This window comes from Peromyscus leucopus, chromosome 1 (genome assembly GCF_004664715.2).
Source record: "Peromyscus leucopus breed LL Stock chromosome 1, UCI_PerLeu_2.1, whole genome shotgun sequence".
NCBI lineage: Eukaryota > Metazoa > Chordata > Mammalia > Rodentia > Cricetidae > Peromyscus > Peromyscus leucopus.
The window spans coordinates 64,532,234-64,552,081 of NC_051063.1; the positions used below are offsets into that span (position 1 = coordinate 64,532,234).

General features: G+C 51.5%; 2 protein-coding genes and 1 non-coding gene across 6 annotated transcripts in view; 1 reads left to right on the plus strand and 2 right to left on the minus strand.

The window, feature by feature from the left end:
- Window positions 1–768: 768 nt before the first annotated feature.
- Utf1 (undifferentiated embryonic cell transcription factor 1) lies at window positions 769–1,997 on the minus strand. The gene is made up of 2 exons (XM_028872043.2): window positions 1,487–1,997; window positions 769–1,390 (listed from the first exon to the last, which is right to left on the minus strand). Exons 1-2 carry the CDS (start codon window positions 1,995–1,997, stop codon window positions 897–899), a joined length of 1,005 nt encoding a protein of 334 aa, XP_028727876.1. The 3' UTR covers window positions 769–896.
- A 3,853-nt stretch (window positions 1,998–5,850) lies between these two features.
- Window positions 5,851–19,848, minus strand: part of Kndc1 (kinase non-catalytic C-lobe domain containing 1) — a 47,635-nt gene continuing 33,637 nt past the window's right edge. For 3 of the 4 annotated variants that reach the window (XM_028869562.2, XM_028869556.2, XM_028869548.2), the window contains 13 exons: window positions 18,709–18,802; window positions 18,526–18,623; window positions 18,080–18,300; window positions 15,580–15,693; window positions 14,923–15,070; window positions 14,637–14,816; window positions 13,736–13,942; window positions 13,014–13,096; window positions 12,626–12,776; window positions 8,801–8,923; window positions 8,659–8,718; window positions 7,614–7,771; window positions 5,851–6,411 (listed from right to left, as the gene is read on the minus strand). In XM_028869562.2, coding sequence (XP_028725395.1) covers window positions 6,180–6,411; window positions 7,614–7,771; window positions 8,659–8,718; window positions 8,801–8,923; window positions 12,626–12,776; window positions 13,014–13,096; window positions 13,736–13,942; window positions 14,637–14,816; window positions 14,923–15,070; window positions 15,580–15,693; window positions 18,080–18,300; window positions 18,526–18,623; window positions 18,709–18,802 — 1,869 coding nt within the window. In that variant the 3' untranslated portion in view covers window positions 5,851–6,179. Of the gene's footprint in view, window positions 6,412–7,562; window positions 7,772–8,658; window positions 8,719–8,800; window positions 8,924–12,625; window positions 12,777–13,013; window positions 13,097–13,735; window positions 13,943–14,636; window positions 14,817–14,922; window positions 15,071–15,579; window positions 15,694–18,079; window positions 18,301–18,525; window positions 18,624–18,708; window positions 18,803–19,848 lie in introns of all 4 variants that reach the window. The other variant, XM_037209474.1, reaches the window with a different exon arrangement.
- Trnaa-agc lies at window positions 13,966–14,042 on the plus strand. Its single transcript has one exon. It is a non-coding gene; the product is annotated as a tRNA-Ala (tRNA).

The following is a 19,848-nucleotide window of genomic DNA, read 5'->3' on the forward strand; positions in this document are numbered from 1 at the left end:
CTGGAGACCCAAAACAGCAGTCAGCACGCCAAAGTATTCCAAGTCTTCAGAAAGGGGCGGAGCTGTGACCTTGGGACCACCTGGGCAAACTCTTCAGGAGTTCCCTTAGGCAAGACTGCACCAGTCCTGGGACTCACAATGTGGCCGGATGGGCCCAGAATTTGTAAAACGGAGCCAATCAGGAGTAGGTATTGTCATGCTAGTGAAGTGCCTGCAGCTACATCCTTTTCTAACTGTGGCCAAGCCCTCCCCCACCCTCTCTAGTCCCGGAGGGCATTGGAATTTAAGCTAAAATTAGTAAATTCTAGCAGGCAGCTTGGCTGTGCTTGGTTGGTTGTGTCCAGGCCGGGGCCTCTCGATTGACCATACATCTCCACGGGAATCTTCCTGGGAGCTGTGCTCCTGACTCCCGTTCACAAGGACTGCAGTAGTCCGTATTCAAACCGAGGTTGGCTCAGGAGAGGGTAGAATTTTAGGGACGCTCTGCATTACCTGTCCAGCCTCCCCTCTCAGCTTCACTCACTGTTAACCAGAGCTCCTGGTGGGCGGGGTCCCGCACCTTGAGATCGTTGGTATCCAACAGGTATCAACTGTGTACCACCCCACCCAAGCCTTCACTGAAATGCCCACAATCCTCGGCCCGCCCCTCTTGCCCACCTAGTTCCTTTTTGGGGCTGCTTCGCTTTCCCTTACCTTCGTAGTACCCCCTAGCCGCAGGGGTACATTCTTACTTAGACGTGGAAGTGGAATCCGAATTCATTCACAGGCTTAAGTAGAAAACACAATCTTTATTTTAAGAACCTAGGTTTGGGGTTGGGGTGGGGACACTAACTGGGGTCGAGGTAGACTGGGGGAGGGGTCAGCTCTGAAGGGAAGAACTGACGACAAATAAGGCTTTATTGGCGCAGGTCCCCAAGGATGCCCCGCTCGGAGGCTGCATTGCCCAGAATGAAGCCCACAGCCAGGGAAACTGTTTGGTCGAAGGAACCTCGCAGCTGCTCCACGTGCTGGTTCAGGGTCGCCAGCTGGTCTCGCAGTGGGCCCAGAACTGTCGAGATGTCGCCCAAGTGCGTCAAGGCCTGCAGCAGAGCGGTGTTCAGCGACTGGGGCGCAACCTGCGGGGGCGCACGGTCCTGGGGAAGGTCAGGAGGCTCATTCGGGCCCTCCATGTCGTAGTCGTGGGTTGGTGGCGAGGAGGATCCGAGGGCATGGCCAGGCTCAGGAGTCAGAGTGCCGAGGGCCATAGGGGTAGGGGAGCTGGTATTGCGGCGGGCATCTGCGGACCTCTTAGTGGAAGAGCTGAATCTGAGCGCAGAAGCGGGGTCGGCATCTCCCATAGCCCCTAGGAGAGAAGCGCGTGGTCCCGCTGGTGGTCCGTGCGGAATCCTACCTCCGGGTTCCGCCCCTCCCCCATTCCTGCCCACACCGCAGCGCCTACCTGGCTCGACTGATGTGGGTGCAGAAGTTAACACCGCGAGGGTCGTGCGACCGCGGCGATGGGGACGTCCAGGCCCCGCAGGGCGACGGCGGACCCGCCGGTGCCCATCGTCACCCAGCAGCCCCATGAGCTCGCGGATCTGGTCGTCGTAGGGCCCGGACGGCTGACCCTGGGAGTCTCGAAGTTTGTCCTTGAGGAACTTGTAGCGGCGGCGGCACTGAGCCGGCGTACGCCGAACTTGCTGACGGGCCAGCGCGGCCGACACGCGGCGGTAGGTGGGTAGAGCCTGCCGGCGATCCAGCAGGAGTGAGCGCCACATGGCCGGCTGCAGCAGCGTGCCCAGAAGTAGCTCCGTCTCTCGGGCACTCCAGGGTGTGCGCTGCGCCGAGCCCGGGGACACGGGAGCCTTGGGCGAACCAGGCTCCGCCATCGCGCCCGGCGTGGGGGCGAAGGCATCAGACGTAGTCTCCCGGACGTCCCCCGCCGGCCGCAGCTCGGCGTCGAGGCTAGCTGGCGACGGTGGCGAGAATGGGGCGGGCCGCCGGGGACGAAGCAGCATTCCGGAGGAAAGTGGAGGTGCGTGTGTTCGGAGGCTATAGCCTCACCGGGAAAGAGGGCTCCTGCAGAGCCGCCCACACACGCTGTAAGGACCCCACGCCGCCGTCCTCTACGTCTGAGCTGGGTCGAGGAGACCCTCCCATCGGCCCGCCGCCCCGCCCCTCCTCGGCCCGCCCCTCTTGCCCACCTAGTTCCTTTTTGGAGGTGCGTGTACCTTGCGTTTTCTCCCCCATCCCTTTTCTAGCCCTTTCTTTAGGGGCCCTAGCCCAGAGAACAGAGTTTTGCCCAATCATTACACAAATCAGAACGTGTGAAAAAAAAAAAAAAAACACCTTTTTTTTTTTAAATTAATAAAACAAAACAAAACAAAAAAACAAACCATTTAATCAGCCAGGCATAGTGGCCCACGCCTTTTTATCTCAGCACTGGGGAGGCAGAGGCAGGAGAATCCCTGTGAGTTCGAGGCTAGCATGGTCTACAAAGCAAGTTCTAGGACGGGTAGGGCTACATAGAGAAACCTTGTCTCGAAAAACAAAACAAAACAAAAGAATGGAGAAACCAAAAAAAAAAAAAAATTAATTAAGGTACAATATAATGAGACTGAGTGAGGAGGACAACTCGTTTTTATATTTGTGTTATGCCCATTACTCACTACTCACAAACAGCCCATGAATACCTCCAAACACAAAACTCTGGCACCCTTTCTGTCTAGTGCACTGGAATGTGTTTTTAGAAATGTGTTTTTGTTTTGTTTTGTTTTTCCATGTAATTAGCATGGCTGTGTTACTTTGCCTGCTTTCATCTGGCTGTGGGCTTTGGGAGATAGACATGTTTTGTATCTAATTTACTGATCTAGCTAACAGTGGTGTGTTCCTGTAAGGAGGCCACTTGGATGCTAGATTTGATAGAGATCAATGGCCGGCTGTTGGGGTTGGAGTCTTAGTTCACATACACTACAAGGAATCTCGTTAGTATAGTAAAATGTATCTACTAATAAAGGTGACAATATCACCTCTTCCCCCAAAGTTAAGACCAAGAAAAAGGAGCTGGGCAGAGATGGGGCATGGTTTTAATACCAGCACTCCCAGCACTCAGGAACAGGAGGCAGACTGATCCCTGAGTCTTCAGAGTGGGTGAGTTCCAGGACAGCTGGAGCTATACAGAGAAACCTTGTATCAAAAAACCAAGCCAAAACAAACAAGAAAAGGATGCTCAAAGTTAGTCTTAGTGTAGAATTCTTGGCCAGTGTAGTAAGACAATAAAAAGAAACATTATATAAAGATGGGAAATGAATTCCTAGTGACCTGTGTGCTAGCTTAGCTATACAAGCCCCAGTTTTACAGAGATCAGTGGAATCTTGTTTCCTACCTACTACCTCTGGGATTTTAGTAGTCTCCTGCTGTGGGACGCACTGCTACAATGCATCAGCAAAGACTAGCTACTGTTTCATTATTTAGTGATTTGTAGCCAGGGGCTTGAGCAAAGACCGAGAGACATGACTGGGACAGGCCAGAGTGGCTTCTAACTAGCCATACCAAGCCTAGGTGCCTGGGACAGTATTCCAGAGTTACAGCCTGTTGTCCTCAGGGTCTTCATCACCTGGCTCAAGCCCCACAGTGATGGTACCTAGTGGCTCTAGGGCAAGGTAGGGGGATCATCTTTGCTCTTTAAACACACTGTGTGTCCATCTTGAGCTTTACTCTCAGTATTGTGGTTTTAGGGTAGTTAAACTCCCATCTGTGTTGGAGGCTTCCGTCAACTTCCCTCAGTACTCAGGGGACCTGACTCCAGGCTCAGCACAGGGTAGGGACCAGAGAGGTGAGAATCACTGAGCCTTGAAGGCCAATGGCTGTCATTTTTTCCCTCTGCATAACCACCAGGCAGATAGCTCTATTGTCGTCACGCCCCGAAGGACCTGCTAGCTTTCATTAAAAACAACAACAATCCAGTAAACACACGTAAGAGCCCCTGGCCCTAAGCCCATCTCGCCACTGTGTCCTGAATGAGTACATTGAGATGCAAGTCACTCCCCACCCCCTTCGCGTCTCAGACACCTTGGAAGCTCAGGAGAGGTCCCAATGGGTGGTCAAATGAAGCAGCCAGCTCTGTCCTGTCCATAGGCTGATCAGTAGAAACTGGTTGGGGTGGACAAGTTACAGCAGGGAACCCCTCCCCCACATTGGTGCTGTGGGCAAATGAGCTGTGGTCATCAGAAGTCTTGGCCTTGGAATTAGAGGTGAGTATCCCTGACCTGGTCACTGTGATAGTGAGGGCGTGAATGTCACCAAGAATGTGGTGTGATCTGGAAGTATGGCTTTCAGTTCTGGGCTGGGTATATTTCCTATTGAAGTCCTTTAGACCCTAGGTGAGGTGCCCCTGCTGAGCCAAGGACTTACTTTAGCCTCAAAGTGGGTGTTGCTTTTGAAACCTCCAAAAATGGACCATATGGCAGTAGCTTGGTAGAAATGACTTTATTTAGAAATCTGTACCTTGTGACATCAGGGCGCCATGCAAACAGCGCTGAAGCCAAAAGCCTGTTCACCTCCCCACGCAACAAGTCAGCACCATTGGAATGCTGGTCTGCGCTGGATAGCTCCTGCACTAGATACAAAATCTGAAAATGTAGGTGCTGATCAACAGAACATAATCCTTATAGAAAAGTCCCGAAACAGTCGCGTGTGCATGGCCAGGACTCCCAGTCTCACTCACATCCAGTGTAAGCAAGGCCTGGTGTCTCCAGCAAATTCATGTGAGGAAACACATCTCAGCATTAAAAATCCCAGCATTTGGTCACAAGTCACAGCTTCCTAGAAATACCACTAGCTGCTTCACTACAAAATCCCTACTTCTAATGTACAGAACAGTCTTGGTCTTGTGGCAGGCGGGGCTCCCTTGGTGCCAGTCTGAACAACAAGAGTTTTTCCCACCCGCTGCACTCCATCATATTCTCAGCCCTCCTGGCCAGCGGACCCCTTCCCACTGAGCCAAAGCCCAGCACCAGCTGTTGAGGATCTAGAAATCCAGGTGTCTGATGCCACTGAGGCAGCAAGCTTCGCTCACACCTTTGTCGGTCTAACAAAGCGCAGAGCCGAGGGAACACAGTGGATGGGTGTGCGCATGCACAGCTGCGGAAGGCTGGTCGGCAGCCATTCTCAGGGTCCACATGGCAGTAAAGGGACTTTGCTCCCAGAGGCCCCAGGAAGGTGATCCTGTGTTGTTGGCGCTGCTGTTGGTGTGCGGTGCTCTTTCCCCTTTTCCAGGGGCCAAGAGCCTCTACCCAGCATCCCTGGCAACCGCAACTGTTGTAAGCTGGGGGCAGGAGGCAACAGGCCGTGGGGAGGGTCAACTGCTGAGACAGAAGGCCCAGCTGGGACAGAGAAGCAGCTTCTCCCACTCTCTGGAGGCTGAGAGGACCGGGGGGGGGGGGGGGGGGGACTTGGCAGGATTGGCTGTAGATGGGGTGGAAGTATAAACCTGGCCAAGACCGATTGCTAGAAACTGTGGGCTCCAGTGGAAGGTTCCAGACCCTTTGGAGCTGCCGAGTGCAAAAGATAGTTTTGGTCCTTCTTGCTGAGTAGAAACAAAAACACCGGTCAGCAAGCAGCTATGTTTGGGCTCTTTTGGAGTCAGATGTGGGTGGGTGTTGGGTTTTGGAGAGGTCATTGAAAAATAGGTGGGAACCCCAGGTACAGGAGAAATCCGAAGCTCTGGGGATGTTTTTAATCTATTCCCTTTTCATTTGTAAATTTGATTTTTTTTTCCCCGAGACAGGGTTTCTCTATGTAGCTTTGCGCCTTTCCTGGAACTCACTTTGGAGATCAGGCTGGCCTCGAACTCACAGAGATCCACCTGCCTCTGCCTCCCGAGTGCTGGGATTAAAGGTGTGTGCCACTACCACCCAGCGTAAATTTGATTTTTAAAATTCTAGCAGGAATAGGCCCACCAAACTCTGTGTCCACCCTGCCTTGGGGATAAGGCTAGGTTGGAGTTGGCTCAGTCCTCCCGGTGGGTGGCCTCAGGCTAGTCCCTTGCCACTTCCAATTCTATCCTGGGAAGTAAAAACAGTTCTCCAGGGCACTCAGTGGGCCTGAGCCTCTACAATCAGCCCTGGGGGTTCCTTCCACTTGACCCATCTTCCCTGGTCTGGTCCCACTCGGAGTCTACACCCAGATGGAGGCCTTGGCTACTGGAATGTGGCTTTCATTCTCCTCAGTTTGTCTTGGATCTTCCGAGAGTGCTTTTCTCCTGGGATCTGGTGGAAGTTGGCCCTGTTATCTGCTGCTAAGACGGACACATCCACCCCGCTAAAACGGGCAATTCTTTGCTTGAGGTGCGCCTGTAGCTTGGGGTCAGGGCTGAATGTGTAGGGGTTCTCCTGGAATGCGTGCACCTGGCTTGCCACCTTGGCGATGTTTCTTTTGTGGGGAAAGAGAAGATTCGTTAGTTTGCACCTTGGCCATTCTCAGGAATGGCTCAAACCAAACCTTTCCCAAAGTGCAGCAGCAAAGGGTCCGTTTTCTGTACTTATTCACAAGGACACTCCTTATGGCTGTGCACCCCACCTCCACCCTCCCCACTCCCCACCCCCACTCCCGCTCACCCTTCATAAATATTCATTAAAAACCTCTGTGTCAGGTTGCTCCAGTTGAGGTCTTCAACACGGAAAAACAAACGAGACCTCCCAAGCCTATGCTGATCGTTCTAGTTCTTTTTGGGCCTTCTGGCTCTGTGTACTGGTGGTGACCGGAACTCAGAAGCCCTTACTGCGGCTGGGGACTACAGACCTGCGGACACGCCTGTCCACCTCAGCTCATGAACAGTATGTTCATGTCTGCGGTACACCAAGTTGTGAGGAGCAGATGAGGGCTCTCCACCACTTTTGTGGCGTTACCTCCAGCCTTTAATTTCCTTTATGCTGACGTAGCTTTCTTTTCTGTTGCAATAAGTGGTACTTCTAGTGAGTTTTCATTTTGCTTTTTAAAAACTCGGTGGCTCTCTAAAAGGGGGGTCTTAGGGCTGGCTAGACGGCTCAGTTGGTAAAGTGCCTGCTGTACCAGCATGAGCACCTGAGCTGATCCCCAGTACTCATGTGAATAGAAAGGTCAGACGCAATGACAGGCACTTGTGATCTTAGTACTGGGAAGGTGGAACTCTTCCAAACCCTGGCTCTTGCTGGCCAGCCAGTGTAGTCTACAGCAAGCCTCAGGTCCCAATTAGAAACCCTGTCTCATAAAACAAGGTGAACGGCTCCTAAGGAATCACACCTAAGGTTGACCTTGGGCCTCCATGGGCATATACACACGTGTGCACACACACACACAAAGGGGATCTTGCACTAGGCACGTTGTAGTCACTGTTCACCAGATCTCCTGGGCCTCATCTACCTAGCAAGGCCAGTCTCTGAGAAGATACGAAACGTATCTACAGGCTGCGGCCATGCGGATGGCTCTGGGCAGAGGGGACCAAAGAAGATGTAAGGAGCAGACACCAGAGGGGACTTGCACGTGAATGTGCTCACTGGTGGGACGCATTAGACTGGGTGCCCCTTTGGTCATAGCCCTCTCACCTCAGCTTGCTCCACCTGTGGGCTCTGCTAGGCAGGGTCCAGGCCCCTTACCTCAGCTTGCTCCACCTGTGGGCTCCATTCGTCATGGTGAAGCCCCCTGTCTCTAGCTGCTGAATGTGCATGGCCAGCAGGTGGGCAGAGGGCAGGGTAGGCTGGGCCCGGAAGCGCCGCCCTTCCATCAGACACAGGCTGTCGCTCTTCAGGAATACCTGGGGGGACCAGCCAGGGAAGTGAGCAGGGTAAATGGATAGTCATCGTCTAGGAGGGCCAGCCCACCTGTCCCTGTTAATACCTGTCCTCCTGGGGCTAGAGAGCCCCCTAATACCCCACTGAACATTCGGTCCAGAATGGACCTGAGGTTTCTGGATTGTACGTCAAAAGTTCAGATGTGGTAAGCTGGCTGCCATGGAAACGCTGACAGCCACTGAAAGCTTTTGCTACTCAAACAACCAATTCCTTACTTTTGATTCCAGAAAAGAGTTAGGTGACCACCCTTCCCAAAGGGAGCTCCTGCAGGCCCTGAGCATATGTCCACAGTGAGTATACATCCATTCTCTCTTGATCCCTTGGAGTTGAGGCTGGGCTTTGAGTTCAGGGACAACACAGGCTGGGGCTACTCTGGGGTGTCTGCCTCAGGCTGATGTCTATGAGGCTTCTGCTGCCTCTGTGGAAAATACACAGGCATTTAATCTGTGTTTCCTGCCTGTCAGCTCATGAGGCCACCTCTCTGCCACTGGAGCAGGCCTACTTGTCCTGCTCCAAGATCTGTTTGTAGACCTGCACCCTTGCACCTGTAACCAGGGCTGGGACGTCAGACCAGTCAAGTAAATCAGCAGGCAGCCATGTTTGCTCTGCAGGCCTGAGACAAGGTCTCACTAGGTATCTCTGGCTGGCCTAGAACTTGCTGTGTAGAGCAGGCTGGCCTTGAATTCACTGAGATCTGTTTGTCTCTGTTTTCTGAGTTCTGGGATTATAGGTATGTGTCACCACACCCAGCCTGTGTGTTTGGGATTCTCTGATATGATCCTGCTATGAGTTCCCTGGGATGTATGGAACAAGTCATTCCGGGGAGGCTCTGCAAAGAACTTGTACAAACCTCCACGGCTTTCAGCTCTTCCATGACCTCAGCAATCTTCGCAGGCAGGATTTTCCAGGCCTGAGAGGGAAGCACAGGTGAGACCCTTGTGGCCCTGTGTACTTGCCCATCCCCTCAGCCCCCTGAGTCCCATGTGACGCACAGGGGACTGCCTTACAGCCAGGTGCTCCAAACCTCCCAGGATCTGCATGGCTGTTGCAAAGTTCCTCTGTTCATAGCAAGATTTTGCAATCAGCAGGAATTTGGACAGCAAGTTCACTTGCAGCTGAAATGAGAAAACAATGCTGAGTGTCTTTAAAGATGTGCAGCTCAGCAGGAGAGTGCTGCTCAAGCATGCACAAGGCGGTAAACTTGGGCCCCAGCACCAACATAACAAAACTAAAAACAGAGGAACAAAAAGAACAACAGACCTGTTGACATAGCCCATCCTCAAGGCACAGAGCCTCATGACTGAGTTAGTTGTTCAAATAGAAAGTGGGACATAGATGCAGAGCTCTGAGTGTTGCCTTTGAGTAGCCTGGGGTATCATGTGTAATCGCTTTGAGACAGCCCCCATGGGCTCCCAGGACATCTTCTGAATAGGTCAGACTATTTCTCCCCAATGCCTTAGGTTGTCCCCACTGTACTGTCAGGCCAAACTCCAACCATGTTCTGGGACCGAACTTTTATAGGTGTAAGACTCAGTCTTCGGAGTGTTTCGGCACCGCAGTAAGAAAAACGTAAACCATCCATACAGCGTGTATTTTAAAATGTGATAAGCTCACTGGCTGAAAGGATATGGTGCAGCCTTATTTCATTATGTCTCCCGGTGAGAGTTCCTGATCCGCAGCTGAACCCTGCTCCTTCTACATGGTGGAAGGGACAGCAGTGGCAAAGCTGTCATGTGGTCCTTTGTGTCCTCATCTTTCTAAGTGATGCTCACAGCCCAGGATGTATGTCTTCATGCCCCACCCTGCAGACCCAGAAGGACTGCTCGTGCACCAGGATGTATCACTCTGGCTTTTACCCTTGGGTTGGGTGACTTCAGGCTGGGAGGGGCCCTAGGGTTTGAACATGCCCAGGGACAATGAGGTCTGTGAAGTGAATCTCATCATCTTTCTTTGTACATCACAGTCACATGGACTTTGTTTAAGACTTGGTACTTTTTTTTTTTTTTTTAAGACATGGTCTTTCTATGTAGCCCTGGCTGTACTGGAACTTGCTATGTAGATCAGGCTAGCCTTAAGCTCATAAAGATCCACTTGCCTCAGCCTCCTGAGTGCTAGGATTAAAGGCATGTGCCACCATACCCAGCCCCTGACACATTTTAATGCCATACATGAAACTCATAACATCATAGATTACAGAAAACTGAGAAGCCCAAGTCCTCTGTTCCTATGTTCTAGCAGAAGTGTGGATGGTGCACTGTGTAGCTAGTGTGGGTTTCATGCTAGGGGAGCCTTGATCACTGTGGTTGAGCTGTCTTTTAGGGGAGCTGTGGTCCTGATGATGATGGGTGCCCACCATGGTCTGAGGTCTCCATCCTTTCTGCTGCAGAGGGAAAAAGCTGAATTGCACAGATAGCCTTTGCATCCTGGTGCTCAATCAGCCCTTCTGTCTGTCTGTGTGGGATGGAACCCACTTGGTCCCACCTTGTACTGACTAGGGGAAGAAATTAGAGCCGTGTGTAATAGAGTGTTCACTGGGTGAAGGTGCAGACCTTTAGGATCAGGAGGACTCTGTTTTGAGAAACTGTGGACAATGGATCTTCCTGGGTAGGAACCTGGAAGGAGGTCCTGACCTGAGGCAGGCAATGGTCCCTGTGCTGCATAGATTTATGTCAACTTGACACAAACTGTAATCATCTGAGAGGAGGAAACCTTGATTGAGAAAATGGCTTTATAAGATTAGGCTATGGGCCAGCCAGTAGAGCATGTTCTTAATTAGTGATTGATGAGGGGTGGGGTTCAGCCCATTGTGAGTATTGCCACCCCTGAGCTGGTCGTTCTGAGTTCTATAAGAAAGCAGGCTGAGCAAGCCATAGGGAGCAAACCAGTAAGCAGCACCCCTCCATGGCCTCTGCATCAGCTCCTGCCTCCAGGTTCGTGCTCTGTTTGAGTTCCTGTCCTGACATCCTTCAATGATGAACAGTGATATGGAAGTGTAAGCCAAATAAACTCTTTCCTCCCCAACCTGCCTTTTGGTAAATTAAGACAGTCCCTTTTAGGCTGCCAGGACATGCCTGTGAGCAGTCTAAATCATCCCCAGTCTGGCTCAAGGCCCATAGGACTTAAGGGGGAACCGAGTTTGGGCCCCCAAAAGCTGGACCTTGACCTTGACCAGATACTGAGCAAAGTATTAGAATTCCACAAGCCTGGTGAGGTCCTGCAGTGTGGGGGTCTGTCAACGAGGAACAGTGGCCAGCAATTTAGCCAGGAAGATCACTGCCTTAGGGTGCCACGTCATCCGTAAATAGACTCAGGCAAAGACTGGACAAGATACCGTGGTGATAGCAGTGTGTTGTAACTGGACTGGGGGGTGAGGGAGTGTCAGAGAAACTGAGTGGAGGAATGGATGCATGTGAGGAATAATTCTCTCTCTCTCTCTCTCTCTCTCTCTCTCTATATATATATATATATATATATATATATATATGAAGAATTTTGACACACGCGGGGAACTGTGTGTCAGGAGAACTTTGTGTTTGGGAGTCTGTGGGTGTGAAGGAGTATTATGAAGATTGAGTGTAAGGGACTGTGGTGGATTATGATGGACTGTGTGTGAAGAACTAAGTGAGGAAATGAGTGTGAAGAGCTGTGTATGTGAACAACTGTGCATGGGGAAGTGTGAGGGCTTTTTGTGGGAGAGGCTATAGAGTGGGTACAAAGGAGTTTGAGGATTATGTGTGTGAGAGACTTTGTATTCCATTGAATACATAGTGGTTAATCCTTACTGTTGACTTGGTTGGACTGGGAAACATCCCATGTACTAAAGTACATCTCTATGTTTCTATTTCTGTTGATAGTTAGATTATGAGGGCTCTAGTCTAATGAATGGCTTATTCCACGGATAGATTAAAAATCTGAATGGACTATGACAGAACTGTGGAAGGATGGGCATAGTTGACAAAGTGGTTCTGAAAGGGCATGTCTTTGAAGGGTGTATCTTGCTCTGGCCCCTTCTCTCTGCTTTATGCCTCGTCCACCATGACATGAGCTACCTAGTGCTGTCCCTACCATAATAGACTGAAATCTCTGGAGCTATGTGTAAAACAAATCGTCCCTCCTTTTAACTTGCTTAAGTCAGGCATTGTTATAGTTACAAGAAAGCAGACAGCTGTGTAAAGGGCAGTGTGTAAGGGATTGTAAGTGTGTGAGGGACTTTGTCCACGAAGGAAGGACTGTGTGGATTGCATGTGACTAGTTGCAAAAGGCTTAGATATGTGAACTGTGTGTGTGAGGGGCTGTGAGTACAAGGAACTGTGTGAGAGAGACTGTGTGAGGGATTGTGTCAATGAGTTAGTTTCTTTCTCTCTTTCTCCTTCCCTGCCCTGCTACACCATGCCCCTGTGTGTGACTGTATCTGTGAGGGACTGTGAATGTGAGGTACTGTGTATGCAGGATTGTGTGAATGGAGTGAGTGACTATGTATATATAAGAGACTGTGTACAGTCTCCTGTACAGTGTCCTACCGGAGGTTTCACACATCCTGCTTTCCAGGTAGTCCACAGATCAGGATCATCCCCATCAGAAAGAGGAGACAGTATTAAGGTGGCAGTGACTACCATGCGCTCAGGAGCTGGTGGTGTTGGGTGTTTCTGCCGACATTAGTAAGCACTTCACCCTTTCTGTTTGCCTTGAGTAGACTACGGCACTGAGTCACGAAATGTGGATGCCATGCACCCAGAGAAGGGATTGATGGTCTCACAGGAGCAGTGTGTGCAGAACCCCATAGGCCCTTCTGACCCCAGAGCCATGGAGGTGTCTACCTTGGAGGTATGACTGGTCACAATTTCAGCAGCCACCCAGGTGCTGACATCGTCTGCATTTCTTAAAAGCTGTAGCAGATACTTGTCCTGGACGTAATTGGGGAGGAATAGACTGCAGGTTTTAGCAGAGAGAGACTCAGAGGAGCTGGCTCTGGAAGAAAAATATGGTGTATGTCACCTGGGGGTGTGAGAACACGTCCTGCCAAGCCTTGGGGTTGTGGGGCCTCTGTGCAGAGTGGGAGGAGGTCAAGGCTTAGGGTGAGAACCAAGTGTCTTCAGCCAGGACCATCCAAGGAGACCATGGGGGGATGCCCCTCCCCCCCCAGGCCCTCCCACCAAACTTCCAAATCAAGGATTCCCAGGGCCACCCTCAGGTGTGAATACTCACTTGGGAATGGCTGCACTTTTGTCCATGACACCCAGGGCCCGTGAATTTAGGAAGTGGACAGGGTGGCACTTTTGAAATAATTCCTGTCAGAGGCACGGAAGCAAATGGTTGGCCTACCCACTGCACAAGGTCTGATGGCCAAGGCAGTATCCCAAAGAGGGCTTAGGATTTTGAAGTCATTTGTGCAACCCTAGATCAACCTGCCAAGTGTTGGTTGGCTGGAAGAGTTTCCTGTGTGCAGGTCACCTCGGGGCTTGTGACATTGGTTAGGTCTGAGGATAGTGACAAGGATCACTCAGCACTGTCACCTGCCTCAGGCCATTGGGTTACAGGATGGTGAAAACCTGGGTATGGCCTGCCTAGGCCTGGGCTCTGGGCTGAGTGCAGGAATACAGGGAGTAGCTGCCCAGTGCCGAGGGTTGGACAAGGACCTAAGGAACTATATCGGCGGCAGAGGGATGCCCAGGGCATGGTGTTCTGTGTACCCTGTGTCGCGGGAGAGGAGAATCCTGCCGGGCTGGGTCTTCCTGCTTTAAAGACAAAACTTGTGCATCCAGCAACCAGACCCCTCTCCTGACCATCCAGCTGCCCCTCTACGAAGTGTCTGCTGAGGCTTCATAGACACCAAGGGTATCCCGGAGCCTTCCCCATGACACCAGCAAGCAGCTGGCCCAAGTGCAGAGGTCTCTGTCCCCTTCTTGGTGGTGCCAGTTCCCACACACCTGCTGCAGGAGTGTCAGCTGAGTGAAGAGCTGGTTGGTGCTGTACTCTGTCAAGAAGTAAGGGCCCTTCTCACTGGCTTTGGCATAGGGGCCATAGAAGTCTTCGAAGAAGCAGGGCTTAGGCAGAGCTGATGCAATGGTGTACTGGCGCTCCTTATGGTGTGGCAGCGCTAGCCCGTTGGCCCGGGGAAGCCTCCAGGAGAAGCTCTGCAAATAAGACAGGTGTCGGGGCTGGGGATTTAGCTCAGTGGTAGAGCGCTTGCCTAGCAAGCACAAGGCCCTGGGTTCGATCCTCAGCTCCAAAACAAAACAAAGACAGATGCCCCCCTCCAGGTTGAGTGGGTCAGGCCAGGCCAGGATGGGGCAGAGTGAGGGTAAGCTGGTCCAATCTAGGACTCTTCGGACTGGCTCAAATAGAGCCAGAGAGTAATTCCCTTCCGTGCAGGCTTGTTGGCAGGATTCCCGTCCTGGTCTCTTGGACAGACCACCCATGAACATTACTCTGATTTGACTCTGATTTGGGGGCTGTCTCCATGTACTGGTGGGAAGACCATTCATCGACCCCAGTGGATTCTTCCTCTCTCAGGCCTCTGCCCTGGGGATCGGGAAGGTGAGTTCAGGGAGTCACAGTAGGACCCTGGCTAGGATAGAGTCGACCCTGCTAGTTCATGGCTTTCCCTCCACAGGGCAGGACATGCCAGCCCAGCAGGGAAAAACCTGGGTAAGGAACAAGCAACACTTGTGTGTGTGTGTGTGTGTGTGTGTGTACATATGTATATGTGTACTTGCCTGTGGGCATGTGTACATGCGTGTCTTGTTTCTGCATGTGTATACGTGCACATGCCATGTCTTCCAGAATGCATTCTTGTCTAGAGAAGCCCTCCCCAGGAAAGGTCCCCACCTTCCGGGAGATGCCATCCTCCGAGAACCTCTTGCAGAGGGCATTAAAGGGTCTGCTGTCCTCCTCTGCCTCCTTAGGATCCTCTAGGTCTGTACCTCGAGAGGTGCTGTCAGCCCGCCGCTCAGTGCCCACCTCCAGGAGGCCCAGCAGGTGCTTGGCAGTGCCGTCTAGGGGCAGGATCTAGGCAGAGGCATGGGGTGTCAGTGCTGTTCCTGGGGCATGGCAGGCAGTGCTTTGCTCTGCCAGGTCCCACAAGGCTGACCAGGCTGGCCAGTGCAGCAGTCACCTTGGAAGAGATGAAGTCCTCAAGCTGTCCCAGGAGTCCCGCATTCCTTATGAAGTCCACGGTGTAGCAGTCTTCCACCCAGGCCTGCAGGACACAGAGGCTCCGCCTGTAGATCTTGGTGAAGGTCGAGGTAGGATCCTGGTGAGCCCTGGAGGCAGATGGTAAGCCTCAGCATAGGCCCCAGCTGGGCATGCGCAGGGTGAGGAATTCAGGGAGAGTCTAAGCGATGACAGTCCAGGTGAGGGTTAAGGACAGCCATGTCCACTGCCCTTCTGGTCACCAATCTGGTGCCCCTCCCCCAGTCTGGTGGCCTGGGTGCCCTGTGGCAGGAAGCTACGGTTCACAGTTCTCTCCACTTGGACTATCCTTGTCAGGCTGGTAAGATTGGCTCTCTCTTGTCTTCCTGCTTGGGCCTCAGCTACCCCCCCCCCATTCTTTTGGAAGCAGTAAGGCCCCTGCCGGTGTTCTTCCCCACCCTATCACATAGACTCCAGCTGCCATCCCCAGCTGGGTTCCTTTACCCATGATCCCTCCATCTTGCCCTATTGTTTCCCAGGGACACTTCATCTGTACCCTCATCCCTGTCAGGGTCCTTCACAGGCTAAACAAGGTGGCCCAGGATCCCACCCCATCAGCCAGGAGCCCTTGCGGTGGTACCTGGATAGGGTGCTGCTGATGCGGTCGAGGAGGAAGTGCAGGAAGTCGTGCGGTGTGCAGAAGTACCGAAAAGTGTAGAGAAACTGCTGGACGTAGCCCTCAAGGAAGGCATCACTGAGGGTAGAATGTGGTATTGGGCCTTGGGCCTAGGCCAGCTGGGACCCTCCCTGCAACCCTGCCCTGCAGTGAGTGGGTGTGCCTGTGTGTTCTAAGTGCATTTGTGAATATGTGTGCAGCCTCTCAGGGTGTGTGTGTGTGTGTGTGTGTGTGTGTGTGTGTGTGTGTTGGGGGTTGTCACATCTCGTTGACCATCCCTACCCAGAGCAGGTGCTTTCCAGAAAGCCTCATGCAAGGGCCACTAACAGGAGCTCTAAATGTGATTCTTTGACAGTCTGGGCAGTCTGATGGCTAGTGACCATTAGAGTGAGGGGTCCTAGCAAGAGACTGCTTGTGCAGAGGAGTTTCAGGGTGGATGACATCATATCCAAGATCAAGAAAGCTTGGTTACTGGTCTACCTCTCTGAGTTTCTTAAACTCAGACACTGATAGCCATATTTCAAGCCAGAGACTAAGCAGTCCCTCACCCAGCCTGTCTTGTAGAGACAATGCCCACAGAGTATTTAGAGCTGAGGAAACCCCTCTTGTGAATGTTTATTTCAACAAGGAGGCTCTGCCTTCCACTGCTCTCTGCTCAAACACTCATCACAGACCATAAGCATACACGTACCAAACTGCACAGTATTGCCACCCACCATATACTCCCACACATGCGTTCACATCCACCAGAAAACACCTCCACCCACTCTAAAGGGAGGCTCTTTAAACTGAGGATGTTCTAAAGAGAGGCTGACTGTGAACAAGTAAACAACTCAGAAGTCTCAGGAAGTCCCTGAAATTTACCAGATACACAAAGGCCTCTCCTTTCCTAAGTTATATAAGCAGTAAGGACTGCTGAGGAGACCCAGACCAGTTGAACTGCCTGGGGCTAAGACCCCCTGTATGGAAGAGACAGTCTCTGACCAACTGTGCTGCCTGAAAAGAGGAGACCAACACATTGATATGCCTGCACGTCATGCAGTGAGCTCAGGGGTTCTAGCGTTCATGAGCAGTTACTCATGCTGGGGTGGACTTTCAGTGATATAGCAGCCCTTGAGTCATCCATGCTCTTGTAAACCCTCACCCACATCCCTGTATATAACCCCAATAAACTCTTTGGTTTATCAAAAAAGACTTTGATGATATTGTTACTTTCGTCTGTCATTGGTTCCCTATCTGGGGTGAGTAAATATTTATGTCTCCCCTAAGAGTAGTGTCACACACAACTAGCACACACACATCTACCCATATATCAGATATACCACATTACACAGTACCCCTAGTACCTACCAGGCTTCATTTTTACATGTTCATCATGCATACATACTCACATATTATATACACCATATAATACTGACAACATCCTCCATATATGTATATATAAACACATGACATGCATACAATATGCATTAAACTCACACCACACACACAATTATGCACACCATATATTCCACAGCATGTTACTTGCATGTACATCATATATGCAGTACATGTCATACTACATAATACCTCAAAACACCATGCATATGCATGTCTACTACACATGCACACATCAAGTGTATCCCAGGAGGCCTGGACTTCTATAAAGGGAGGTTTGTTTCCTAATTGTTCTCCTAAGGCTACCTGCCAATCATATCTGAAGTTGATAGCCTCTTGCTCAAAGAGAACTCTAAAAGTTATGTCAGGACAATGGAGGTGTCAATGGCCTTTCTGGCTCCAGGCCTTGGCATAGGACCAGCCATCAAGGTGAGGAGAACTTCAGGGAGCTTGAATTATCTAGACACAAGGCAAGGTTGGAGCTCAAAGCTGGGGCAGAGGGAAGCAGGTGAATGGTACTGGAGGGGAAGGGGAAGGAAGGGATGAGGTTCCAGTCCCAAGTCCCATGAACAGCCCTGTGACTCTGGGCACAGGTGAGTAGATTTGAGGATTCTTCCTGACACAGGGGCCACACATTCAGCATTTAGTTCTCAGGCTGTCACCGAAGCGATGCTTATACTCAGGAGACAGAGGCCACAGCAATACCACAGATAGCACTCTGTGCCCATTATGGTGCATTTGGATTAGTGATTTGGATCCAGATGGTGCCCTGGAGGCCCCCGGAGATGATCATGTTTGAGTTATTTTGTTTTTAACCCTGCAGCCTGCCCCAGGCTCTCCCACAGTGCTGTCTGGCCACACCCCATGACCCAGCACCAGAAGGGGTCTCATGGGGACTGGGACAGACTGCTCTGGCTAGCAGATTGGCCTTGCCATAGATGGAAGCTAACACATGCCAGACTAAATTCTGACAAGTCTAAATAATTGCACAACCCATGTCAGACAGAGCTTGTCTTGCTTTTCTCCTCTTTGTTCTTAAAATCTTGTGCCCCAGGGTGAGAAGATCCTTCTGGGGCACCTGACACACCTGGAGTAGAGGTAGGCCATGAGTCCCAGTGGTGTGCCAGCCTGCAGGATGCGGGCCTTCTTCTGCCGTCCGCTGCATGGGTGCTTGTTGACGTTGTAGAAGATGAGAGAAGAAGACTCGTCCAGGGGACTGAAATCCAGCGTGTCACAGGGGGCTGCTGCTATGTTCACAATCACTGGCAGGGCACAGGGCTCCAGCCCCCAGCGTTCTGCATACATGACCTGTAGGGAAAGAAAGTGAATTATGGCTGACCACTAGTTGGGTGTCTATGGGTCACTTTGCTACTGACTCAGGGGTGGGTGGCAGGGCTTCTCAGTACTTTGAGCCCTTACACGGGGCCTGTGTGTGTGACCTAATGTGTCTTGATCTATAGAACAACTGAAGGAAACCTATTTGAGGGCCCACGCTCATCCAAGAGGGGGTAGGCAGGATGAAAGGCTACTTGCCTGGAGGTACTTTTTGACCAGGCCCAGGAACTGCACCTTGGACTTCATTTCTTCCAGCTGTCCTCGAAGTTTGGACAACATGGTCCTTACCTCAGAGCCTGAGGGCAGAGCAGAGTCAGCACATGGTTTCCAGGAGCCACAGAGTAGTGCGTTTGTGGCAGGGAGCTGGTTGTCCAGTGTTACCTTTATTCCGTTTTTCCTTCTGTAAGAGTTTCTGGTAAAACTTTAGGGTCTTCCTGTAGTTTCTTTTCTCTATCATGAGCTGCTGCTCCAGCTCCTAAGAGGAAGCACAGCACGTGAAGCCAGAGCAACCGTGGGTTCAGGTACTACTTGTCCTCCATAGAAGATGTAGACACAGAAGGCTCATTGGCCTGGTGAGCTGCCTGAGCAGCCACAGGAAGAACAAGTGTGTCTTAGGGCTGGTGGGCTTGGGTGTGTGGTTGCCATGTCCCTGTACCTCATGGAAATGAGCTGCGGCTCTGACGTCTGCTCCCTGTGTGAATCCACAGGCTGCAGGACCTCTAACCTCCATGTGCCTGAAGGCACTGTGGGGAGAGAGGAGAATCTACCCCAGGGCTGGATACCTTCCTCGAATGGTTCCCTTCAGGCTTTTAGCCTCTTTCTCTTTTCTCTGCTCTTTGAGACAGGGTCTCATTATGTCTCTTAGGCTGGTGTAGAACTCACTCTATATAGTCCACCCACACTTTGCACTCACAATCTTCCTTAGTGTCCCTGTGCTGGAATTACAGGTGTGTACCACATGCATGGCTGGTCCATAGCCTGCCTCCTTTCTTCCCTCCTTCCTCTCCTCCCTTCCTCCCTTTCTCCGTCCCCTTTCCTTCCTTTTTGAAAGTTTATTTTGGTTTACTCTTCCAGGGGATATGTCCATCATGGCAGGGAAGTTTTGCTGGTAAGGGTAGAATGTAACTGGTCACATTGCATCCACAGTCAGGAAGCAGACAGGGATAGTTGCTGTGTCTTTCTTTTTAAGTTAGGCTTTAAGAAGCCTGGCAGTGTAAATTTCTTTAATGTGCAGATGACCACCCCTCAGTCTTGCTTCAGGAACCCACTAGCTGGATTGTGGAAGTTGGCTGGGCTGTGTGACAGGGTTTACCTCAGCTCTTCCTGGCGGCTGTGCTGTCCAGGCTCTGGGCAGCCGTGGAAGGCACACAGCTTCAGCAGAATGTGTATACTTTGTGGTTTCACCATGAAGCCAGGAAGCTTAGGACCTCTGGGTCCTGCTCCAGCGCACTGCTGACAGAGTGTGAATCTACTTAGCCAGGGCTCTCACCCTTGCCTAGTGAATGGTGTGAATCCACAGAA